Source organism: Python bivittatus, unplaced genomic scaffold (genome assembly GCF_059951505.1).
Source record: "Python bivittatus isolate LINGU-HERP-01145 unplaced genomic scaffold, Pbiv_v1 ctg000980_np1212, whole genome shotgun sequence".
NCBI lineage: Eukaryota > Metazoa > Chordata > Lepidosauria > Squamata > Pythonidae > Python > Python bivittatus.
The window spans coordinates 35944258-35968344 of NW_028277125.1; the positions used below are offsets into that span (position 1 = coordinate 35944258).

General features: G+C 37.2%; 1 protein-coding gene across 1 annotated transcript in view; it reads left to right on the top strand.

Annotated features, from left to right (window-relative positions):
• The first annotated feature begins 2737 nt into the window (after window positions 1-2737).
• Window positions 2738-24087, top strand: part of CROCC2 (ciliary rootlet coiled-coil, rootletin family member 2) — a 100649-nt gene continuing 79299 nt past the window's right edge. Inside the window, exons 1-6 of the mRNA XM_088132085.1 lie at window positions 2738-2901; window positions 11115-11265; window positions 12600-12745; window positions 16048-16206; window positions 18799-18882; window positions 20696-20802. Of these exons, the coding sequence (XP_087988211.1) occupies window positions 2848-2901; window positions 11115-11265; window positions 12600-12745; window positions 16048-16206; window positions 18799-18882; window positions 20696-20802 (701 nt within the window). The 5' untranslated portion in view covers window positions 2738-2847. The remainder of the gene's footprint in view (window positions 2902-11114; window positions 11266-12599; window positions 12746-16047; window positions 16207-18798; window positions 18883-20695; window positions 20803-24087) is intronic.

A 24087-nucleotide genomic window follows, 5' to 3' on the forward strand; every position in this document is an offset into this window, starting at 1 on the left:
AAATAAAACTCCTGTTTCCTTGTTACATATTTGATAGGGTGCCAAGTTATTTTAAAAACAGTCAAACTGGTATGTTCAGGTAAATAGCTGACACATCTAGTTGTCTCAATAATATTTTATGGTACAGCAGACCTGTCCCACCCAGTTAGCCTGAAAAACTGGGCTTACTAGAATAAATCCGTATGGGTGATGGAGATTAAAGTGGGGCTAGTCCAGCTGTGCTGACCAAGCATTCAAATCCCACTCAGTCACAAAGCTCATTGCAACAGTAGTCAGCATCTCAACAAACTTTCTGTAGTGAAGAAAAACTCTGTACATCAGTTGAACTCCTGGGAGACTTATGGGATAATGAAATATAAACATGCTAAGGTTTGTGGTTATCAAAGCCGAGTTGAACATTTTTTTAAAAAATGAAATGAATTCACTATTAATTCTATTAATTCTATAAGCATCCCAGTATAATGGATAAAGAAGGTAATCTACACCAACAGTAACTCTACTAGGGTTGTTCAACACTTTGGATGGTCACTCATGCCTTAGGGGCCTCACTTTTGGACTATTGCAATGTGATCTACATGGGGCTGTCCTTGAAGTTTCAGTTGATCCAGAATGCAGCGACACGGGTAGTTATGGACACAGCTTGTTATACCCGTGTGACACCACTATTCAGCAAGTTGCACTTGCTCCCAATAGGTCTCTGGGTGTGATTCAAGGTGTTGGTTATCACCATTAAAGTCCTACATGACATAGGAATGGATTACTTGTGGGACCCCTTCTCCCAAGAACATCTCTCCATCTCACACACTCCCATAGGGGTGGCATTCGCTAGGTTCCTTCTTTTAAACTTTTTGCCATCTTATGGGACCTTTTTGATGGCTGCCCCTGTGCTCTGGAATGATTTCTTCCACCACCGCCACCCCATGTAGAATATGGACCCCAAATGTGCTTGCCTTTGCAAAAGCCATTAAAACCTAGCTTTCCCCCCAGGCATTTGGGTCCAGTTGAGTGGAATCCCTTTTGATTGTTTAATCATTGTGTTTAGTTGCCATTTTATATTTTATATATATGGGGTTGCTTTTTTTAATGTTGTGTGGCTGGTTTTTTTTTTTTTTTCCTGTTTACTGTTTGTTTTCGTTGTATGCTGCCCAGTCACATTGTTTGAGTTGGGTGCCCTATTAATCCATTAAATAAATTTTTAAAAGGAAATAGATAGATAGATAGATAGATAGATAGATAGATAGATAGATAGATAGATAGATAGATAGATGATAGAATCATTGAGCAAATCAACCCAGAGTTCTCACTTGGGCCAAAAATGACCAGACTCAAATTATCCTACTTTATAACATTATGCAAAGACTTAACTCTCTAGAGAAGGTTCTAATGCTGAGAAAGATGGAAGGAGAAAGAAGAAGAGGATGACCAGCAGCAAAGTGGATGGAGTCAGTTACAGTATCAATGAGTGCACTGCTGGAAGACCAGAAAGATGAGGATAGGGACAGATTGTCATGGACAAAACCTATCTATGTCATTGCAAGAAGTTGACAACTTCATAGCACATAATCAATCAAAAGACACTAACAAAATATATTAATTTAAAAGCAACTCAAAAATGTAAAGCAAATAAGATTAAATCCAGTTAATTTCTTTTTAAAAGGAGCTATCTAAAAGTTCACAAGAGAAACAAAATGATGTATTTTATTTATGGGAAAACTAAGATTGCATTATATCCCATTGTCTTCAAGAATGTTACAAATTGGTGATTCAGAGACTTTATATAATGTACTTAAAATCTTTCTCTTCACTTTTTATGCTTTGCTTTACATCCAATTCAGGAATAATTCTGGAGAATACACCTCATGACATGTATTGTTGGTTCTAAAAAAAGTTACTCAAGTACCACAGCTTGATGTATTTACCGTATTTTTTTTAAGGAAATTTTGCTATATCAAGAAAAAGGAAATACGGTCCAGGATTGATTTCTTAGAGCAGCTTTCTCCAATCTGGTATCTTCCAGGTAAGTTGGACTACAGCTCCCAACAGCTATTGGCTATGCTAATGAGAATTATGGAAAATAGGTTAATGATAATGTTTTACTGCTGCTTTAAAAAAAGGTTAAAATGAATGCAGTGGTGAAGATACACTGACTTAAAATTTATGTTGAAAGCCAATTGACAAATACTATTAATAAATTCTTTACAGATTACTTACATATTTAATTATCCCTATCATAAATATGAAAATAAAATGCAGTATGTTCAATCAAACATATTTCCTAGAAGTGTACCATGCATAACCATGATGCGTTAATAAGGAAACGAGATTACTACTATCACACAAAGTGGAAATAATGACTATTTAAAAAAAAAAAAGTAATAACAACTAGATTGCTAGAATAAAGTTTCTCATACAGAAATATACTGCCCAATAGGATAGTAAATGTGGTGTTGTCAAATGTTTTTTGGATGGGGTTCCCAGGTCAGATTGTCTTCTTAAGGAACATCTAGTTCTCCTCACTCTGTGAACAGAACATCTCCCACTTTCTTTTCAGCCTGACCTAGGAAAACAGTTCGGTTTGCCGCGTCTCTGGTCACCGTGGCAACCCTGGGGTGCATTCTGTTTCCATGGTAACACAAGGGACTCAGCGTTCCCATTGCCTTAGCAACCGGAGCCAGGTCTCCTACACACCTCCTCCATTCTAAAAGGCAGCGAAGAAGGATCAACAGTCATTGACACCGGATTTGTTGGGACACAAACATGCACGCGCTTCTCTTGTTCTGCATGTAGCGAGAAGACTTGCTAGGCTAACGGTGGTTTCTCTCTTCGGGCTTGGCCCGGTTTTGAGCGATGAGCGAGGGAAATGAGGAGAAGCCAAGTTTAAGGTTGGAAGCCGCAATCCAGGTTAGTGAAAGAGCAGCTTTTTAATATCTCCCCTCGAATAATTTCAGAGTAAAACAAATGACTAAGCGCATTCGCTCCCACCTCTCATACAGTCCATTCGTAACGGAACACCTGCCGGAAAAAAAATGTTGCATTTTCTTCTGAAGAGCAGAATTAGGATGTCCAGTTTCAGTTGTGAAATTTGGAGGGTGGGAACATTCCCGTCCTGCTGTGCATTTTTTTCTGGACAAATACAGCTTATGAAATGCTAAGAAACAGGAAAAAAAGATACTGTACTATCTAAATTTATTCTATGGATTTCAATTTAAGCGGCCTCTTCATGCAAATTGCAGTGTGGTTATTAGAATATTAACCTAGGAATCAATAATCCCAAATTCCACTCCCTCATATCACAAAGTTTGTTGGAGTGTAATGAGCTGGAATATCTTCCCTACCTCACAAAGTTATTGACAGAAGAATGTAAGTGAAGGGCCAAGCACATATTAGAGTGTAGGGTTTGGAAAAGGGGAAGAGATTGTGGCTTCTTAAGTAGTTTTAAATCAGGTGGAAAAGCTCTGTGAACAAGATTAGATTTCTCATGCTTTTTCTATATGGAATATTCATAAGAAAAGTTTGATGTCATGGACAAATGAAATGGGAGCACAAGAAGGTTGTATCAAGTATTAAATCAGGTAGTTTATAGAAATCATGGGGCCATAAAGATTCTATAGGCCAGTATCTTAAGATAGGGAGTGTTTGTAGTTTTGTATATTGTAAACCAAGTGATTGCAGTTTGTCAGTCATGGTTTATGGGAAAAGGGCAAAAGTTTATGGGTTAGCATGTTTTGTAAACCTGATCAATTCTGCTTCTTTAATAAAGCATGCTTTAAGCAAACTAATCATAGGTTATGTGTTATATGAACATATTCTTATGTCTACTGTCATGATCCAAAGCCAGCCAGTTTAATACAATATTTTTCTTTTTCCCTCATACTGTTTGTAATCTAAAGAGCACTGTTATCTATTGTATAGTCATAGTAGCATGCCCTGACATTTTAAAAGATATGATCTATAATTGCATCAGAAATAATGCTGTTTAGTTGTATTTTTTTCTTATATGGGGTAAAGTTGCCTTGGATCTTGTGGAGTTATCAACATTTTAAATACACTAGAGGGCAGTAAGATTTCAGGATTGAGAATAAAGAACATAGGAGTGCAAGGAAATTGCCTTCCAGGTAACCAAAAAATTTACCGCATTCTTTTATGCACATTTACTCATAAAGTCCACTGTGCTTAATGGGACTTATTCCCAAATATATGTAGAAACTATTGCTGTTCTGGAGTGCAATTTCATAATGCATTTAACTTTGCAATAATCTCTATAGAATTTAACCAGACTTCTCGGTGAACATTTGCAGGCTTCAGCTGCATACTATTCAAAATTCTCTTTTACCTAGATACAGTTTCAGTGGGATTATAGCACTAGGTCACCACAGAAGAAATCCTCCCCTAGAATAATCAGTACTGCAAATAATAACCCTGGAGGTTACATTAGCTAATTTTGGCAGTATTCAAAAATTGTTTAAAAAGGCAGTTTCTAGATTCTTCACACATATTCCACTTTAAATAACTTGAAATAAGTTGCACATCTATGTATGCCTACTCTTCAGAATAAGCATATATAGATTAGGTCTGCATAACCAGTATGCAAACTTAACCATTGTGTTGTATAAGCCCAGGAACTGCTAATAAAGCCAGTATTTTCAACAGAAATAATGTAAGACAGATTAAAGCAAGTTTTAGCTAATTGTTAAGGACTCCAAAATAGCCAATTCTTACTTAAAATTGATTACTCTTAGGAAAAGAGGACAAGAAATATTTGAAATGTAATTGAGCATTCTGCTCAAATTTTTCTTTTCCCCTCATACAGTGCACCTGTTTGATGCAAGAGCCAGTTTATGGTTCCTATCCAAAAGTACCTTTCTGTAGGAAAACATGGAAACCTTTAGTGCTGCAACTGGAACTGAAATACATTTGATATTGTTAATGTGATCTCAGTTACTATTAATCTTGTTAGTTGTAGAAAATAGAATGTCAGCTTTCTGTTGGGTTGGCATGAAACATTGATCTATAAACTACCTAATAGCATTCTAGCTTAGGGTGTTCTGTGAACCCAACCCAGGAGTGGTTCACTTATTGTTCAGTATAACCTTGAAAAATAGGTTAATTACATAAGCCATGACTAAGTGAACCATAGGTAAGTATGTCATGGGAGCATCACCTCAAAGTAACATAAAGTTTATATTTGTCTGATAGTTGTAGGTGGGTAGCACTTTCGTACACTTTTTGTGAGCGGGTAGTGTTGGCTAACATTCCATTACTTCAACCTGGTTGATTTTTTCCACAGCTTCCCCCTCTATGCCAGCCTCTCTAACCACAAAGGGAGCAGCTCTCTCCATGGTCCCTAATCAGAGGCTCCATGGTACAGCTGTAACTCATTACCCAGCCAGATTTTTTAATCAATGCCTTTGCTGATAGGCAGCTTGAATGTTACAGTTATACAACTGGCATTTTTGCAAGTCTTGCAGTTTTTATATTCAAGTTCAGCATCTGTTATTTTAAAAGGCAGAAACACTAAAATGTTTTCGAATGGACCGTACAAGTTGTTAAAGGGAGATGATCCCCTTACAAAACTATGTACTCCTCAGGGGTTTTTTTCCTGCAAGATTTGCAACTTCAGCTATCACATGCACTATGTTGCAGTCCAGTGTTTCTCAATCTCAGCAACTTTAAGATGTATGGACTTCAACACCCAGAAGGAGTTGAAAGGTTGGCTGGGGAATTCTGGAACTTGAAGTCCATACATCTTAAAGTTGCTGAGATTAGGAAACACCGTCAAATTCAATTAGGTCATAGCTGTTTGGTTGATTTTCTTTTTACTAATATTTGGGAAAGATTAAGAGATCAAATAGGATCACCCCCCAGCCCCCCCAAAAGATGAGGCATCTGCATCTTTAGTAGTTGGGTAGAAGAGAAAGACAGTTTGCAGCCTTTTACAACTCTAGAAGGTATAGGATCTGTCTCCTTTTTACTATCCGATCTAATATTTTCCATATGAATTTATGGTGATAAAATATAAGTTATATCTGAGGTTTAGATTGAACAGCTTTGTATTTAGCTGTTTCTAAAAATGGTTGAGTTTCACATTAGGGCATAGCTAGGGAGTTTTTTGTAGCAGAAGCAAGAAATTCTGCTTGGAGCACCTGCTTTTAAACAAAATTAGCATGTGTGCATAAACATTCCTGAACTCTTAATGTGAGTAAACTCTAAAATGGGATGGGCAGCTTCCATGCCCTTTCTTTCTTTTTTCCTCCAACACTTATGGAACAGAAACAATGTCATGATGTAATTGGAGTGTGTTTTTGGAGTGTGTTCCATTTTTATTTGGAGGAGTTAAAAGGCAAAATGAACATCTTTTGCAGAGGCTGAAAAATCAGCTTGATGGGGGGGGGGGGGGGGGTCATTAAGGGGAGAAATTATCACCTGAAACATCCATTCTTTAAAAAACAAAGATATTACAATATTTATGCAATGCAAGGGTATTATTTCAGTTAGGCAGTAGCCTGATCAGATGATAACTAGAATCAAGGCAGTCACATTTGATATGCACATATATTCCTATAAAGGTGGTTGGTTATCCCAATATTTGGGCCCCATGTATTGCAACTTTAAAGCAGAAGACTGTTTTTGTCTGTCCGATGCTCAGTTTATGGCATGGGGATTGTTTTTGCACTGGGAGGAGGAGAGCGCCAGATGTACTTGATTCCTGATGATCCTTCCTTCCCCAAATTCCACTATCACCCTCTGACTATCCACTTGGCTACTCTTATCTTTGCACCTTTCTTACCTGGGCCTATTTTCCCCCATTCTAGTCTGACTGCTCTGCAACTGTCGTCTTCCATCAGAAGCATGATTCCAAGTGAACACTGTCCAGCCCACTGCCCTCTTTCTACTGTGAAATTACCCAGGGCCACTTTAGTGCCATGCACTGTTGCCTGGAATTCGGAACAGCTGGAGAAAGTGGGCAAAGTGGAGCAGGAGGAGAAGTGAGAGGAAAAGGAGAAGGGTGTGGCATTTTGCATTTAACAGTCACATGAACTGGGCTAGATAACACCCATGTCCAGGGGTGTTCTGGAGACATGCAGCCTGCAGGTTGCCCCTCCTTTCTCTAAGAGATCATGGGACTCCTATTCCTCTTGGTACAAAGTGGGGCATTTCTAAATGCAGTGAACCTGACTGTAGTTTGTGCTTGTAAAACACATCACTGCAATATCTGTACATTTGCTTGGTATTCTTGGTATTGCATTCTTCTTTTCTTACATTCTCTGACATTTAGTGGACTATAAAGAGTGACAGAAAATCCTCAGAAATTAGAATTTGACATCACTGATGCAAAAAAAAAAAAAGAATTATAATTAATCATTCACACAAGTGGGGCATTGTGAAATCTCAAAACTTTATTTGAAGTAAGGGATGCATACATCCTAAAACCAGATGCCCCCAAATGTTATAGTGGTCTGTTAAGAGTGCCATGTTGAGTAATTTCTGGCATCACTGCCCTTGTTACAGCTTTGCCAATGTCACATGACATGTCAGGAAAAGGAACAAGATTCTACAATGATTTCTTTCATCTTGGAAATATTGTTAAATGTTCTGTGAAGAATAGCAGTGAGGTTTACAGGAAGTCCCTTCAACAAAGAAAAATGGGAATACTTGATCAGGCTTTAGGTTTCTAGAAGGTCAAAATAACTTACTATACATTTTACATTCAATTTTTTTTTGCATCAGTTAACATAAAGCAAGTTTTGTATAGACTGGATTTTCAAGTGCAGGGTTCCCCCCCCCCCCCCCCAGATATACTGCTTTTGTCTTACTGCCAATTAGCCAAGCCCTCATAGGCAAGGAAAAGGAAAAGGCCTTTTAAGTGTTTCTTAAAGTGTGGTCCTAGGACCTCTGGGGTTCCCCCAAGACCTTCTCAGGGGTCCATGAAATCAAAATTATTTGCTAGACTATGTTGAAAAATAATACAATGTTAAAATCCTATCAGATAATCGTGAGAAGCAGTAGCAGCAGCAAATGAATCAATTTTAATTTTTAATGTGGTAAATATCCATAAATATAACACATACAAACTGAAGCTCTTTTGGGGTTCTCTGTAAATTTTGTATGTGGAAAGGGGTCCTGAGAGAAAAAAAATTAAGAAATACTGCTGTAGAACATTTCTTACTTAAAATGTAGCTGTTGCATATGGTTATATATTTTCAACAGCAGTAACAAATATAATACATATGCACTTCTCAGGCTTCGACCTAATGTAGATCAGAAGATAGGTATGCTACAAGCAGAAGGCAATAAATGCATAGCAGAACTCTCCCAAAAAAGGAACCATTGTACAGATTACAGGTTGTCACACATGATATGCCTTATATGATAAAAGAGTTATACATATAGAAGACCTTCTAGAAAACATACACCCATTTTACTGATGGGTATGTAATTACAGTAGATAGCCTTCTTTCTTTTTCAGATTAGGACAATAAGCAGATAACACCTCTATGTCTTTCACATACACACATACACACATACACACACATAATGAGTACATTCTTAATACAACATGCTTCTAAGTTTCTTAGGGATATTTTCTCTACATATTGAGAAAAGTGAAATCTCGAAGAGCACAAGCTAAATACATAGCAGGGATCAGAGCTGGATAACAAACTACACCTAGTTTGACTCCAAATTTGCAATTATAGCAAAAACAAACAGTTAACATTGATAGAGAAGTCTAGGATATGAAACAGAGGTGGTGTATAAGCAGGAGATCAATGGTTGATTCTGCATATATCAAATTCTTCCCCTTAGCCTCTAAAACACAAAACCCAACCACTTTTCTCCCTGTTCCAGTTTGTTAATAAATCACGCCAGGCATTCAGTAATGATGTGGGTAGAATAATGGTTGTGTTTGTATACCAGTTATCAGAATGTAAACAAGTGCTCTTAAAGAGGCGTTTCTTACCTTTTTCAAATGCTGACTTCTGACTTGTGCTTGGGACTCAACACATTAAACTAGATTCAGTGTGCATCTGGTTTGCCGTATTAGATCTCTCATACTGCATACAGAGAGGCTTCCATAACCCAGATAGCATTAAACCATGTGGCAATTAAATTATGGTGCTTCAGAACAATATTCTGAAAGATCTGCCAGTAGAAAGTAAATTTTTCTGAAAAGTCTCTTATATGATGCTCTGATTTGGTTTGCTTCGATTAATTTTAACTACTTTAATTGTTGTCGCACCAAAATATTCCAAGTACAGCAACAAGAAAATTCATATTTCAGAAGTAGAAATTTTGAAATTAAATAATATTATATTTTCTTGAAAGCCTAATAGTTTTTATTGTTGTTCTTTGTTTTGGTAACGTTCATTTGAGTATTTATACTTTAACTTTATTACAGTCAATTAGACCAGTACAGAATATTTATATAGTTTTATTATCTGTAAAGTAAATAAAGTTAGCCCTGCTCAACTTCTGGTGATTCCATGGGCACATCGATATATATTGCTTGATAGGATACAAGGGAGAGAAGAATCCCAAATGCTATGAACATTATTTCATTGGAGCCCAACATGTTTTAGAAATGAATTCCTTTCTCAAGAGCAGTCTAAAAACAAACACAACACAGAAGAAAACATTAGTATATAAACAGACTTACAACATGCATGCAACAACACACCATACCATATATACCCTAACCCGATTCAGTTAATGTGTGAAATAGGATAGCCTCACTTTTTAATACAAATGAATATATTTCTTTAAAAACGGTATTCTTATATCTGTTTATTTAGTTTAATTACCACAGACAAGAATGTTTCTGTAATAAATACCAAATGAGTATCAACAAGGAACATGAACATTTTTCAGTGTATTACATGTGTTTTGGCATAGATAAAAAGTAAAAAATGAAAAGATTCCTATAAAGACAAAATAAGGCACAGAAATTATTTTACTTTTAAAAATCTATAAACTGAACAACTGGCATAGTGCATAAAGCTAAATGAGGTTAAGAGTAACTCTTGTGATTTATAGTGCAAAAAATTGTGGACTGCAGGGGCAAAATATTTAAAGGAAAAGACATGTTTAAAATCATAGATGTCTTCATCTGGTCCCCTAGACTATTCAATGGTAAAATCCACTTGATTTCTTTTTTAGTAAAACAGCCCCAAAGTACAAATCTGAGATGCTGCATTTTTTATCTAAAAAAGTGCTTCCCTGGAGCTCCGGTTTGGCATTTTCTTATGCTGTCAAAATGTTCTCCAGTACTGATCTTTAAAAGCTCTAATAGTTTGGCCACACAAATTTTAAGATAGTGGTACCGTATGGCATATACAACATGAGTAGATAACAATGAGGAAGTTGTTTGCCATTCCTGCTTTCTGTTTTTGTTTTGTTTTTGTTTTTAATTTCTGAGTCTAGTATTCCCTGGAGTTCTCTCATCTAATTACTGACTAGTCCTGACCCCACAAAGGGTTTATTTTCAAAGCCCCCTAACTATAGCATAAGCTATGCCCCAGTAGCCTTTTCTATATGGCATAGCTTCATGATGCTGCCTTTCTCTCATCCCTAGTCCATAGCTGTAGCAAAGTTGCCTTTACATATTCCAGGTTTAAAGGAATGCTTTTCCCCTACTCCACACAGTTTTTACTGTGGTCAAGATCAGGATGCTTCATCAACAGTGCGGTTGAGGATGCAGTCAGGGGCTGGGATCTGTCAGCTCCTATTGGCCAGATCTTGTACAGTGTCAGACTCATTCCTTTCAATGAGTTTAGGCCAGCTGAATGCATTCTGAACTGACAGGGTGAAGCTGGGCCATGGTGCTGGGTCTACTCCCAGGCTTGCAGAATTCCCCAGCCCCACCTCCCACCAGCTATATATTAAGCATTGCTGACTGGGAAGGGTGAGACTATGCAACTAGATTCCCATGAATGACAGAAGCTGGATTGTGCAGCACTCCAGCTACCATAGAAGCCTACACATATGGAGATCTACACACCTGTGTCTGTCCTCACCCTGGGTATGGGGAGCATTTCCAAGTAGTCCATGTTCCATCAATGGCTAACTAAAACTCAACATGCTTTTCAGCCTGACTTTGATGTTTGAGTGTATTTCAGACACTAGAAGACACAGTGCTGCATCCCAGAGCAAGCAGAGATGACAAAGCGTTGACTGTACAAGGGGAAGGAGAAAGGGCTGCACCTATAACAATCCCAGCCAGAATTCGACAGATTATTACAGAAAGCTTATCAGATCCATCATCTCCAGGTACTGCCTTGAATTGGACATCCCTTCAGCCAGATTGAGTGTGTGGATTCAAATGCAGAAAAATGGTGGGGAGACTTTGAAACTCATAAATTGATACTAGGAATGGATTGACTTCCTAATCTGATGCATTCTAGATGTGTTGGTCCGGTAGCTCTCAGAATTTCCTGCTTTCGTGTCTGGAAGTGCCAGGTTAGGAAAGAATGTGTCAAGGCAGCGAGTGACCTGTTCTTTCCAGTAAAAGATTTAGCTGCCTCTGGATACCTGACAGAGTATCAGTTAGGTGGCTGTAGACTTGAAAAAGTGATTGGAGCCATTTCCACACAGTCAGCACTGTCAGCCCCAATCGCTCCTCAAAGTATCACAGCCATTTCTATAATAGCCCACAATTATCCTGACTGCAGCCAGAGCTGACTTGCAGTCCCTCCATTCAACCAATGAGGGAGCACAGAAACTGGCCAACATTACATCTCATTTTCTTGTCGCAAGAAAAAAAATGTCGATGCTCAGTATCCATCACATATTTTATAGTCGTTAGCAAAAGAGTTTTAGTGCACAACTACTTCTCATTTATTTTTTTTACAGGAAGGCTAAAGGAGTTGTGATAAGAGGTTCTATGGAATTGGAAACAGCAAACTCTTTCAGGGGCTCTTTCAAGAAGAATCTGTATTCAAAATAAGGAAGCAAGTCTTCATATACCATAGACCTGGAGGCTGGGTTGATTTTTTTTTCAGGCTTAGATTTTCTTAGGTCCTCAGTTTTGCAAATTTCAGGAAGCTATGTGAAAATGTCCATGAACATTTAACATCATTTCATGTGCATTTCTCTGTAGGTATGCATTCTTGTGAAATCTTTCCTTCTATATTCATTTTCTAAGTAACTTGCCCGAGTACCCATTTCTGAACGTGCTGTTACCCAATGTATACATTTCGTACTTGTTGTTACAAACTGCATTATGTATCTTTTTTAATAAAATGCAGATTAGCACACACATTCGTTCAAGTTATTCTATAAATTGAGAATACTTTAATGTAGTCAGTATAGTCAAGTTCTGATGCAACATATTTATCACTCATCTTTATTTATGTCAAATACTTGCTAAATCCAAAATACCAGCTTATCCTTTTTTGATGTTAAGTACTGGTGTTCAAATCTATTTACTCTAAGCACTAAGTTGCTAAGAGAATTATCCATATTCCTGCTTCCCAAAAAGAAGCATATGTGTGCTTGTGTATATGCATATAGCTACACCTACAACTAAAGATAATAATAGTCCTGCATTGATTCCAAGCCTTTAGTTGACTGACTTGCCACAATTTATTTACTGGTGTTTCCAGATTTGTCAAAAACAGACCTTCCAGCCAATATGCAAGAAGAAAATCGCTTGTTGCAGAAGGAACTTTCTCGTCTTGAGGACCTGTTAGCACACACTCGTGCAGAGAAGGATGAGCTGGCTAGCAAATATCAAGCTATTAGTGAAAGGGTAAGAGTTAGATATGTAACTTAAAAAAATATTTTTTTAATGAAAAACTATTGATAGAGCTGGGAACTTGCATTCAAGTAATCATAAGTGCTTTTTGGTTGTGAGCACATTGCATGTATACAGAGAGAGAGAAGGGGAGAGAGAAAGAGAGAGAGAGAAATACAAATGAGGTAGTATGTACAAAGTATATTATAAATTGTGTGTATGCATGTGTCAGTAGAAATTTCTGCATTTCAAAGTTTATTTAAAGGAAACAGTTATTTAAGTTCTGCCATGCCTGCTGGATTGATATGACTTCTAAATGAAACTGAAGTCTCCTGGTTGGAATGGCAGCTATAGTGTCAAATGTGATTAGCAATTTAGATAGCATTTTAAGTAATCAAATTGCTACAAGTTATCATATGTGATGGCAGTGTCTATTTAGTAACTACTTTTGATTGTTCTAAAGAATGCTGGTATGCAGTAGGTTGGCATCTTTTCTCAGAACATGTAAAATGGTTCAGGACAAGAAATTAATCCAAGTTTTGCTTTAAGGTAATAGATGTATTATAGAAAAACACAGGAAAATTAAACATCTTTTTTTTAATTAATGTTTTTTAAAAAATAATAACATGGGAAGTAGCACTGGTAACAAGCTAGCCCAGCAGCAGAAAGTCCTGAGGATTAAATACTGTTGATATCTGCATTTGCTCTCCATTTTTCTTAACAGATTATCTCTGTATATAGAAATGTCTTTTCGGATACAAATATTGAATGTAAATGATTATAATGTTACATCTCTCCATAAGATTAAAAATGTGTTTATATGTATCCCCAGATTACCTTTGTACTTATTTTTTGTTTTGCTATTATTTAGTATCTTTTAAAATATTGCTTGTTCTGTTTTTTATTTAAAATAGAGGTTGTAACCTAATATGGCAGTGAAGTTCATACAGGAATGTATACTTTTAAAATGTTTTTGTTTTCTGCACTTGGAGAGGAAACACAGTTAGCTTTGAAGCTTGGACTTTAGATATTTATTTATCATCAATATTTCTATCCAATCACAGCTAACAGTAAGAATACAGTCAGCCTGAGCATAATACCAGTCTGTGCATTGTTTTCACCATTTGTGGTCCTATTCTGTATTTAGCTGTCTTAGAAGATTTGCTTAATGAAGTTGCTCTAGAGGCATAGGGATCATCTATAACCAGGATGACAAACAAATGATGAAATGTGCATTACCATGTAACAGTGCAAACCTGGCCTTTGTATTTGCATCTTGTGAACTCTTTGTGTCTTCAATTTTTTAAGCATTTACATTAATTGATACAATGGATGTGGCATACAATTATATAAAAATATGGTGCTTTCATTTGAATAATCTCTTGGGCAGAGCTTCCCCTTTTTTATGAATAAATGTGTTCCTATGAGATGCAAAATGTTTTTAAGAGAAGCCAATTATTATTTTGAGACAGCATGTGAAAAATTCGGAGTGGAGTGGATTTCCCATACTGGATAAGCTGAGCAAATTACTTTTTCTCTCTCTATATATCTATCTATCTATCTATCTATCTATCTATCTATCTATCTATCTATCTATCAGTATTTAAGTGGGCATAACGTAAGTAATTGTGGCATGATTGTACAAATGGATAATGTCTTTGTTTTCTTTCAAAAGTGTTTCTTATACTGGTAGCCTCTAAAATAGAATGGCAAAGCAGCCACGTTTACATCCAGCCAACCATCTAGCAGTCTGCTTAACAGTGACTCTTTGAAGGGAACAACCAGAACTCACATTCTGGAGTGTAAATGTAGAGAGACTATAGTGTGCAAAAATATCCCATTGGTAGTTTACCAGATGTTCAAGGGTGGATGAAATGTTGGTTCCATTTTCATACGCTGCTGCTTCTAACCTATGCAACTGCAGCTGGCCATGGTGCTTAATCATATGACCTCCTTTCTCAAAAGGATCTGGTGATTGCTAATTGCCTGGAGAAAATGGGGCACATTTTTGGCCATACGGATGTCCAGAGAAGCATAAATAATTATGTACCCAAACAAATCCATTCTTCAGTCCTCACATCAGGTACAAGGATCCAGTTCTGAGTCAGCATCAGACCCTCTCAAAAACTCATCCAATAGATTGGACCACTGCTCTGCATTCAGCTGCTTAAGGTTACTGAACGATAGTGGTGAAATGAATGTTATCAGGAAGGCAGGAGCAGGCAAAACAAATGGGAGAGCCCCAGATTCATAGGGGATTTCAATCATATTCCCTCTTTCAGTTATAGGAGCAGGGTATCTTTGTACTAATTTCAGCAGGCATATTCTTATCCTATCATGCTTGTAGTTTTCTAAAAACTGCAGTTTAAGAGAAAGCTTACCTAAAAAAGAAGGCAATCTTCTGAGCAATGCACATGCTTTTTCCTTCTTTTTAAATTTATGAATCTGAATCCTTCTTCTTCTTCCTTCTTTTTAAAATGATGCATCTGAATGCTGTTTTTCTTCTTCTGATTAAAACAAAAACAGTTACATTGTTGCAACCATAAACTCAGATAAACTCAAAACAAGAAAATGAGCAACAGCAAACATTAACTGCAAAAACTAAAAATACAAAAATATCTTAACATTTTAAAATGAAAAGTTGTGTACATGATGAGAAAACAAGTACAAATTAGGCATTAGGTGAGCCTTTCCTGGAGGCCAACCTGCAGCTAAGGCCTCTTTCCTGAAGGCTGTAAATAGTAGCCATCCATTCTATCTCGTGTGGCAGGGCCATCCCAAATCTACAATCTTAAGGCTCTCTCCGCTTTACATACAGTGCAATCCCTACTTCACGTTCCAAAGGACTGCAGACTGAGTGCCCTCCCCCTGTTCAATCTCTCCCTGTCCCAGATCTTAACATTTGAAATAAACATAATCCATTTCAAAATTTGATTTCAAGAGCATTGTACATTTGAAAGCAAGAGAGAAAAAAGGCCCCCTAATTGTGAAAATGTACACAGTGGTTTGAATACTGTTCTGTTTACAAAAATTCAGTAGGCATTGGGTTCTGAATATTTGAATACTGATATTTTCCAAAGAAAAGTTATTTTATCCAAATCTCTGAAAGAAGCCCAAAGTCCTACTGGAAACATTACATTACATACCTGTAATTTATTGTCAAAAGTGTGGTAAACCATTTTTTTTCCACTCATGAAACTGTATCTGACCCATTGTACTTACCTAACTTTTAAGGAGCCCAGCCCCTGATTTTTTGCTGTTCTGCACCCAGAACCTTGTCTTGCCAATTGGATCAGGGCCGGTATTTATTTTTGTAGCTGCAGCAAGCACAGCGAGGAGAGGAGGAAGGAAGCTCAGTGTTCCTGCAGATGAGACAGCAGTTCAAATCGGATGAAAAGGCACATAAGCGCAAGCTGCAAGCCTTCCAGGATGGGCAGCAGCACCAGGCTCAGCTAGTGCAGAAGATGCAGAACAAGGTGCGTGGTGTTGCTTTGACCAATTGTGACTACATGGAAGAATGACAGGATCTTTCAGATGGAGCTTATAAAGACTGAAGTATGGGGCTTTATGCTATAGTTCTTCATTAATTTGGAAGGTCCTCTTTTGAACATTCAGAATACAGACTCCTGGCATGTCTGGCTTCTTTCTGTTGCAGTGCTTGCTAGTATAGGAGCAAATATACATGACCACATTTGTCCTGTTGCTATTTTCTTTCTAGCGCAGGTTATCATTGAGTAGGGCAGGCAAGTCATCTGAGCTATTCTTCTTGAAAACTATGCTCAATTTTGCAAGCCACCACAAACCTTAACACGGAAGATCTGAATATGTACCTAGGATCAGCGATAGACTGGATAAGGGCAAACATATTGAAAGTTAATCTAGAGCAGGACTTAGCCTAATTTGCATAAAGTTTTCCTTCTTCTACAAGATCAGGATTCAGTTTGGAAGTGCTTTCTGATCCTTTGCTTATGAATGTTCAGAATGTTAGGCTAGTGTGTCCTGTTACGTTTATTTCTAGAGAATGTGTACCAGATCATTGTTTTTCAAGTACATCTTCTGTTTCTTAAACCTGTTTCTGAAACCTGTTACTTCTCTGAAGTCAAAGGATTCCATTGAAAATCCTGCCAGACTGCTGGAAATGTCTGATAGAGCTCCTATATTTTCCAGACTTAAGTTTTGAAGTGCCCTATCAAAGGTCCCACTCCCTAATTACAGAAGAAAAAAACTGAATATTGCTTTATTACTGTTTCAGAAGCCTCAGTGCTTAAACACAGTTTGCTTGCTTGTTTGTTTGTTTATGTATGTCTGCTTGCTAAACCTTATATTATTTTGCTATTTTCTGTGTGTTATTCCTTTATATTTATACATTTTTTCATTGATCTGCTGTTTTGGAAATAGAATTAAAACAATACAATTATTTAATAAAGCAAAATATTTTAATGGAATTGTGATGTTAAAAATTAGTTCTCATTATGAACTATTTAGATCTGCATTCCCATGTTGGTGCCCTTCAGAATTTGAAGCACTCTTTAATCTATAAACTATACTGTTTCGAGAGTATGATAACTGAAATTTAATACATCTTATGGCAGTGTTGTCCAAACTTGGCCACTTTAAGATGAGTGGACCAACTCCCAGAATTCCCCAGCCAGCCATGCTGGCTGGGGAATTCTGGGAGTTGAAGTCCACTCATCTTAAAGTGGCCAAGTTTGGACAACACTGTCTTATGGACACCAAACTGGGGGAGGATGATTTAAATGAATAATTTGCCATATGAATCATACAATCTAGATGGCTGTGGGAATAGTGGCTTTCAATTGTTATATGGGTGATTTTTAAGATGTATGCGATAGCTATTATGAAGGGAAAACATACGTTCCACCTAAAAAGCTGTGTGTAGTTTTTCAGAGAAGAACTGAAGAAAGGAGGCACCAGCACTGACAAGTTGTAGTACCACCCCATTAAACCTAGAGAACAGTTTGGGTTTTGTTTGGAAGCAGCTTCCACAGGAATTTGCTGGGTTCACACAACATACTAAAACATATCCAAACAAACCACATTATGGCTTAGCAGAGCATTTGAAGCCAGTCTGAATGCTGACAGGTTTTTGGATCTTATGAAACCCTTCCTTTCGTCTGCAAAACTTTCAGGAGGAACTAGTTTGCATTCGGATAGCTTAAAACAGCCTTCCCAAGGTAATACTCTCCAGTTTTGTTGGATCAATTCCCATGTGCGCAAGAGATGTGTCCAACATCTGTATCCTGTAGGATAATAGAGTGAGGAAAACTCTTTGAAAAAGACTGGTTCCTAATATTCAGATGAACATATTGTTGAAAGTGAAGTTCTTCCCTACTGCATCTTCTGCTTAATACCCACACTCATGGGGGGGGGGTTCCCCTCCTAAATCTGTACTTTTTAAAATCTGTGCTATACAGCTAGAAAGTATCTTTCTTTTTGACATTTTCAAATAGTTCCCTCCCATAGTATATTCCTTGACTTCTCCTACTTCAGTTTTGTCAGGTTTCTGCTTTCCTTTTTACTCTTAATTTGATCTGGTTTTTATCATATATTTTATTAATTTGTCTTCCCCTTCTTCCCCACTTCCCACAAAGACATATCTCAAATAAATGACTTAGTAGCAATTCAGAGAAGTTTTCATATTAAGATGAATGTATTGTCTCTTAAACTGACTGAAAAATTAGAGTTGGACTAACAGATCTGACTTCAATTCTTGCTGCTGGCCAAGTATAGGTATGTGGAGCCAGAACAAAAAAAACTAAATACTGGTGAATTACACTTACATGTATAATTAATTAGAAATTGCAACTAATATATGCACTCCCTGTGTATTTCATAATACACTTTAAAAATTAGAATTCAGCTCAACTTTTGGAGAGGTCAGGCTTTGACCCTGGAATCTCAAGATGTACAACCCTGACCTTGTGGATCAGACTTCTGCTTCTTTCATTCTAGATAAGTCATCTTCCCTGAACTGGTCTTTTCTTTGTTCATTCTTTCTTTCTTGAACATTCTGATCACCTAAATCTCTTTCTTCATCATTGCTTTAGGTGTTGCAGTATAAGAAAAGATGTGGGGAATTGGAGCAGCAGTTGCTGGAGAAAACTTCTGAGTGTGAGCGTCAGAAACAGATGGTCTGTATTTTGTGGGAGGGTTTTTCCCATTAACGATGAAGCATGTGGCAGTTAGACTCTTAACACTGTGTATAACCCTGTTCTATCATGCCGTGCTCATTTCAATGGAGCGAATGTTTGGCAGCTAGCCTAGCCAGCCAAAAAACATATCTGGTACAAATATGCGTTGTATAATTCATATCATTTAAAGATTCCCACTGGTTTCATGAATGTGCAGTTGTTTCTTCCAGTAATGTATGGTTTCGATAAACAGCTAGCTGAGTTCTTTATTTCATGAAAGACTTTCTGAGACAAGCCTTTTCCTCAAACAGTTATCTGTGATTATCTAAGGCTAAACCAGTTGAGCAAAAAAAAAAAGTTTTCTGTGTATGTAGGTGGTGCCCCACAGAAGTTCTCTGGGTAGCATACATATAATTTCAACATGAAGTATAGAATATAAACTGTTAAAAAACTTTTTAAAAGTTAAGTGTGAAGTACAGGCTAAAAAAATTTTTTTTAAAAAGACAAAGTGTACAGAAGGTTGCATGTTGACCCTGCGTTGTTAGCCACCAGGGTACTTGTGACGGTTTGTGTGCTGCAGACGTTTGCGGTAAAAGCATTAATATCTGCAGAAAGAGGCATTGTAGCATGCCAGCAGGCAGGCAGAGATTACACAGAGCACTCAGGTATCCAGTTTTCCACATTTATAGGCTTGGATGTTAATGCAGCAGTTAATTAATAAAGAAATACCTTGTGAAGTCCAAACCTGTGTTCGTAGTTCTCTAGGCAGTTATCCTAGCCATTGTACATGATATACAACAGGTACCTGAAAATAACAGACAAATTAATCTATATGATTTAGTATTCTAACTCTATAACGTTCATCCTGGAGGCACTATCTCTGGTGGTGTAAACCAGCTTCCCCAACCTGGGTGTTCTATCTATCTTGGATTTCAACTTCTGGAATTTTTAGCATCAGCCATGATATATTGTTCATGTATCTGGAAGTCATCCAGGTTGGAGACTCTTTTAAAAATCTTCAGTTAAACAAGTTACGGTGTTTCTGAAACACTGCAAAACTCTACCAAACCTGAACAAAGAAACATATGGAATTAATAAGCAAGGATGTATTTACCTCTGTCAAAGCATCTTTGGTGCTCTGGAAACCTGATTGTGGCTTTTTTCTCCAGTCTCATAATATATTTGCAGGAGTTAGTTTCAGAACAACCATATAATTTTTGATGTAAAAATATGATTTTTGGAAGAAATATCTAAATTGTCTGATATTGGGAGCAAATGCACCCAGGAGAAAGGTTGCCTAATCTTAATTTTAAAATGGCCATAGCATTAATGGGGATTTTAGCAGAAGATATAAAGGAAAATCTTAAAACTGCCAGAGAAAGACAAAACAAGACCACGAGATACTGGAAGAGAAAAAAGAAAGAGAAGTGAAAGCAGGAGTTATGGAAGTGAGAAGGTTTGCTTCAAAAATTTGCCTCTTAGATTCATGAGACTTCTAAATATGTAGCCATAGGACAAATGTAACAGTGAAGTGAAAAACAGAGTTGTGCAAACTGAAGGCCTTTCTTTGCTGAAAATTCAACTCAGAACACATTTCATTTCTGGAGATTTGCCAGTTGATGGCGTTTTATAACCTACATTTTCTCTCAAATCATGAAGCTCAAATCTTTAAACAAACGTTTCAGAATTTTAAGTAAGCAAATTCTATGGTGTACGATACATGCAACTGCATGCATATCCTAAGTCTGCTAATAAATCTTTCTGTGCCTTAATTACTGCTATAGTTCAGTCTGTCATCTTTCCTTCTTCCTAGCTGCAGACAAGGTTAGACTCAACAGAATTACGTTTCCGACGCTTTGAACATGACCATAATACAGAGCTGGAGAGCACTCTCCTCCACCTAGAAAAGGAGCAGCAAAGGTAACATTGGTGTTTATTTGGGGTGAATTGTTTGCTTTATTTGGTATAATCAATACATCTTTAGCTTAATGAGTCCACTGAAGTGGGTGGCTATATTAAATCTAAATCGTCATCGTTATCATCCCCAGGATAGATCAGAATAAAACTCTGATTGCTGTGATTGTGGTCTCTTATGCTTAGGGAGGAATCAATTAATAGTTAAGCCTGGCTTTCCCAGACCAGGTACCCTGCAAATGTGTTGGCCTTTTACTCTCAATGGCTCTGTTGTGGCGGGGGATGGGGAAAGAGGAGATTATAGGAATTTTATATATGCCAGTTGATGGTGTTTTATAACCTATGTATGTATGTATGTATGTATGTATGTGTGTGTGTGTGTGTGTATGTATATGTATATGTATATGTATATGTGTATATATATATATATATATATATATATATATTATACACACACACACACACACACACACACAGTATATATATATATGGAAGATCCCAAGTCAGGCAAGGCTGATTTAACTGTCTTATACTGAAATGTATAACTATAGATCACTGCATTTTTGTGTGATGTAGCAATATCCTTTCTGTCACATATTATTGCAACCATGAGCAAGGCCTTAACCTCTGATTTAGATGTGAGAGACCCAGATTCCATTTCTTGTACTTTAAGCTTTCTTATTAAGATCTGCTGATCATATGGAATCCTCAGCTTTCTGTGGCTCTCCTGTATGGGACTACACATCACTATTAGGAAAGTTTCTTTCTCAGTTAACATCTTGACCTCTCCCACTTTGAAACAATGCAGAAACTAATCAGAAATCCCATTCCAGGAATTTTAGGATCCAAGAAGTGATGCTGAGTTTCTGTGGATTTTCTGTCACAACCACTAACAGAATCAATTCTACAAAAATCATGCCCATAAACAGGCTTTTTAAAGAAGCTAGCTTGGGCTATGAAAATAAGGGGGAAAATACAGGTTCAGAAAGCATTTAGTAATGCCCCATCCAAAAGTTGGGAACAGTTCTCTGCCAGCACCACAATACTATGCTTAGAATGATAGCTTATGGTTCAAGGACTTTGACACCTGCAAACAAAAAGCATCATCTAAAATTCAGATTGTGCGTGGCCACAGAACATTCCCATTCTTATTTTTCTATTGAATACTGGCCTGGGAAAGCAAACATAGCACAGACTTCCACTCTAAGGAGCTAACAAACATGGAAGAATACAAGACACAATGTATAAGCAGGAATGTGACCCAGAGAACACTGATGCTACTGCAAAAGGGATAGAAGTATTAGCAGAAGATCGTGTAGACTAAATGAAGTGGTTGTCAGTAGTGATAACCTAGGCAACCTAGATTATAATGGGATTATAGGAACATGATAGAGGGATTTGTCTGTCTCAGAAGATCCCACTAGGGAAACTAAAATTAGCTCAGAGTGAGAATCCTGCTATTTGCCACATAATTGAATTAAACAAAAGAATGTTAAGTGTCAGGGAACAAAAAAGAAAAGACTCTCCTGAAGTTCAGAAGTTATTTCAGCAATGGAACAAAGATAGAATCCTTAAAATATAGATAATATAGTGGTAATATATAACCTGGTAATACCCACAAAATATAAAGCATTGGTGTATTAGTAACTGTGCAAGCAGACAGGTCATCTGGGTAGGAATGGAAAAACAGTACTGAAGCTGACATAGGATTGCCTCAATTGGCCAAAAATACAAAAAGACTTGAAACATTATTGTGTGAGCAAATAAGAAAAGAGTTGCCAAGGGAGTTCAACACGAGGAGAGGACAAGGACATTAATTACCAAAGAAGTGCTGTGTGTGTTTATGGATTTTTTCAGTATTTAGTTATGATATTTATATATCTCCATTTTTTTAATAAGTTTAAGTGGTTGTGAGGGATTGTGTACTTAGCCATGAAAGATGAACATGTCAATACCTGAGTTGTTGCTGGTTGCATGTCCTGAGACCTGTTCTTGCTTGCCCACTGTGAGCAACTGAGTAACTGTCATGACTCACAATAATTCTGGCATAGTTGTATTCCTTTTTTGCAGTGTGTACAAGCTTCTAGTGGGCTTGAAGAAATAGTCAAAGGATTAGAGCAGTAACTGGGTACATTTCAGCTACATTTAATTTAGCGGAGGTCATCATATGTATTAATATTGTGATTCTATGATTCTTATGTACAATGTGGAAGATGATGCACAGAAGGGATAGTCAAGGAAGTTTTCTATAATATCCGATTTTAAGAACTCAATTTTAGTTCTCCGGAGAGAACTGAAAATTTATTCGTTCAAACAAAGAGGGAACTATAGCAGGAGCTGACAAAGAAAGCAATTCTTTTATGGAAGACAATCTAACAAAGGAGCAAGCCAGTGGATGAGGGTGTCAATCAGAAGCAAGAGACATATGAGATATGCTACATGGCTGGAATTCAGCAACTGCTATGAGACGCTTTGAAAAGAAAAATCTACAACCCTTCAGAAGAAACAGAAGCCTTGGAGAACAGGAGACAGGACAGGGGTCCTTGAAAGTAGAGAGGATGCAGAGGATGTAGCTGAGTTGCTCCTCATAAGGACTGGCAAAAATGAGCTTGGCCAAACTATAGCAAGGTTGATCAAGGGATCAACTGAGTCTTGTGGGAGATAGAGAAGAAAGTGCAGTAATAAGGACTTCAGATACAGATTTGTGTGCTGTAGAAGGAAATGGGAGTGTTGTTACAAATGGGACCTATTGAACCATTCAGTGAAAATCAGGAAGTGCATTTGATCATTATGTTCATGGCATTATTGCACCATGTGAGCTATATTGTTCAGACTAGGGATACAAAAATATTATATAATAGACATAATGGAAACTTGGTAGGATGTTGGAATATTGTAACTGAAAGATACAGTTTGTTAGAAAGAAGCAGAAGCAATAGAAAAAAAGGGAGGAGTTGCTCTGTAAATTAAAAATTTCTGCTCTTGCTCAGAAATCCAAGTGCAGAAACTTGTCACTTTAAGGTCTATAGTGTAAAAAAAGGAAAAAGCAGGCCTGAGGTCTGGAGCATGGCGATGGTTCAGGGGCTGATGTAAAGAAGGGAACAGTGTTCCAGAATTGATAGCAATCTTATACATAATATTTGAATGTAGAATTAAACTTTTCTCCAGAGGTGTGTGTGTTGAACACATATGCAAATGATTTTGCAATAAGTCAAGGAGATAGGACAGCTGATTCTATCCCACCCTACTGTCTACCGGGGAATAATTTGGCTTTTCATTTAAGCAAAAAAA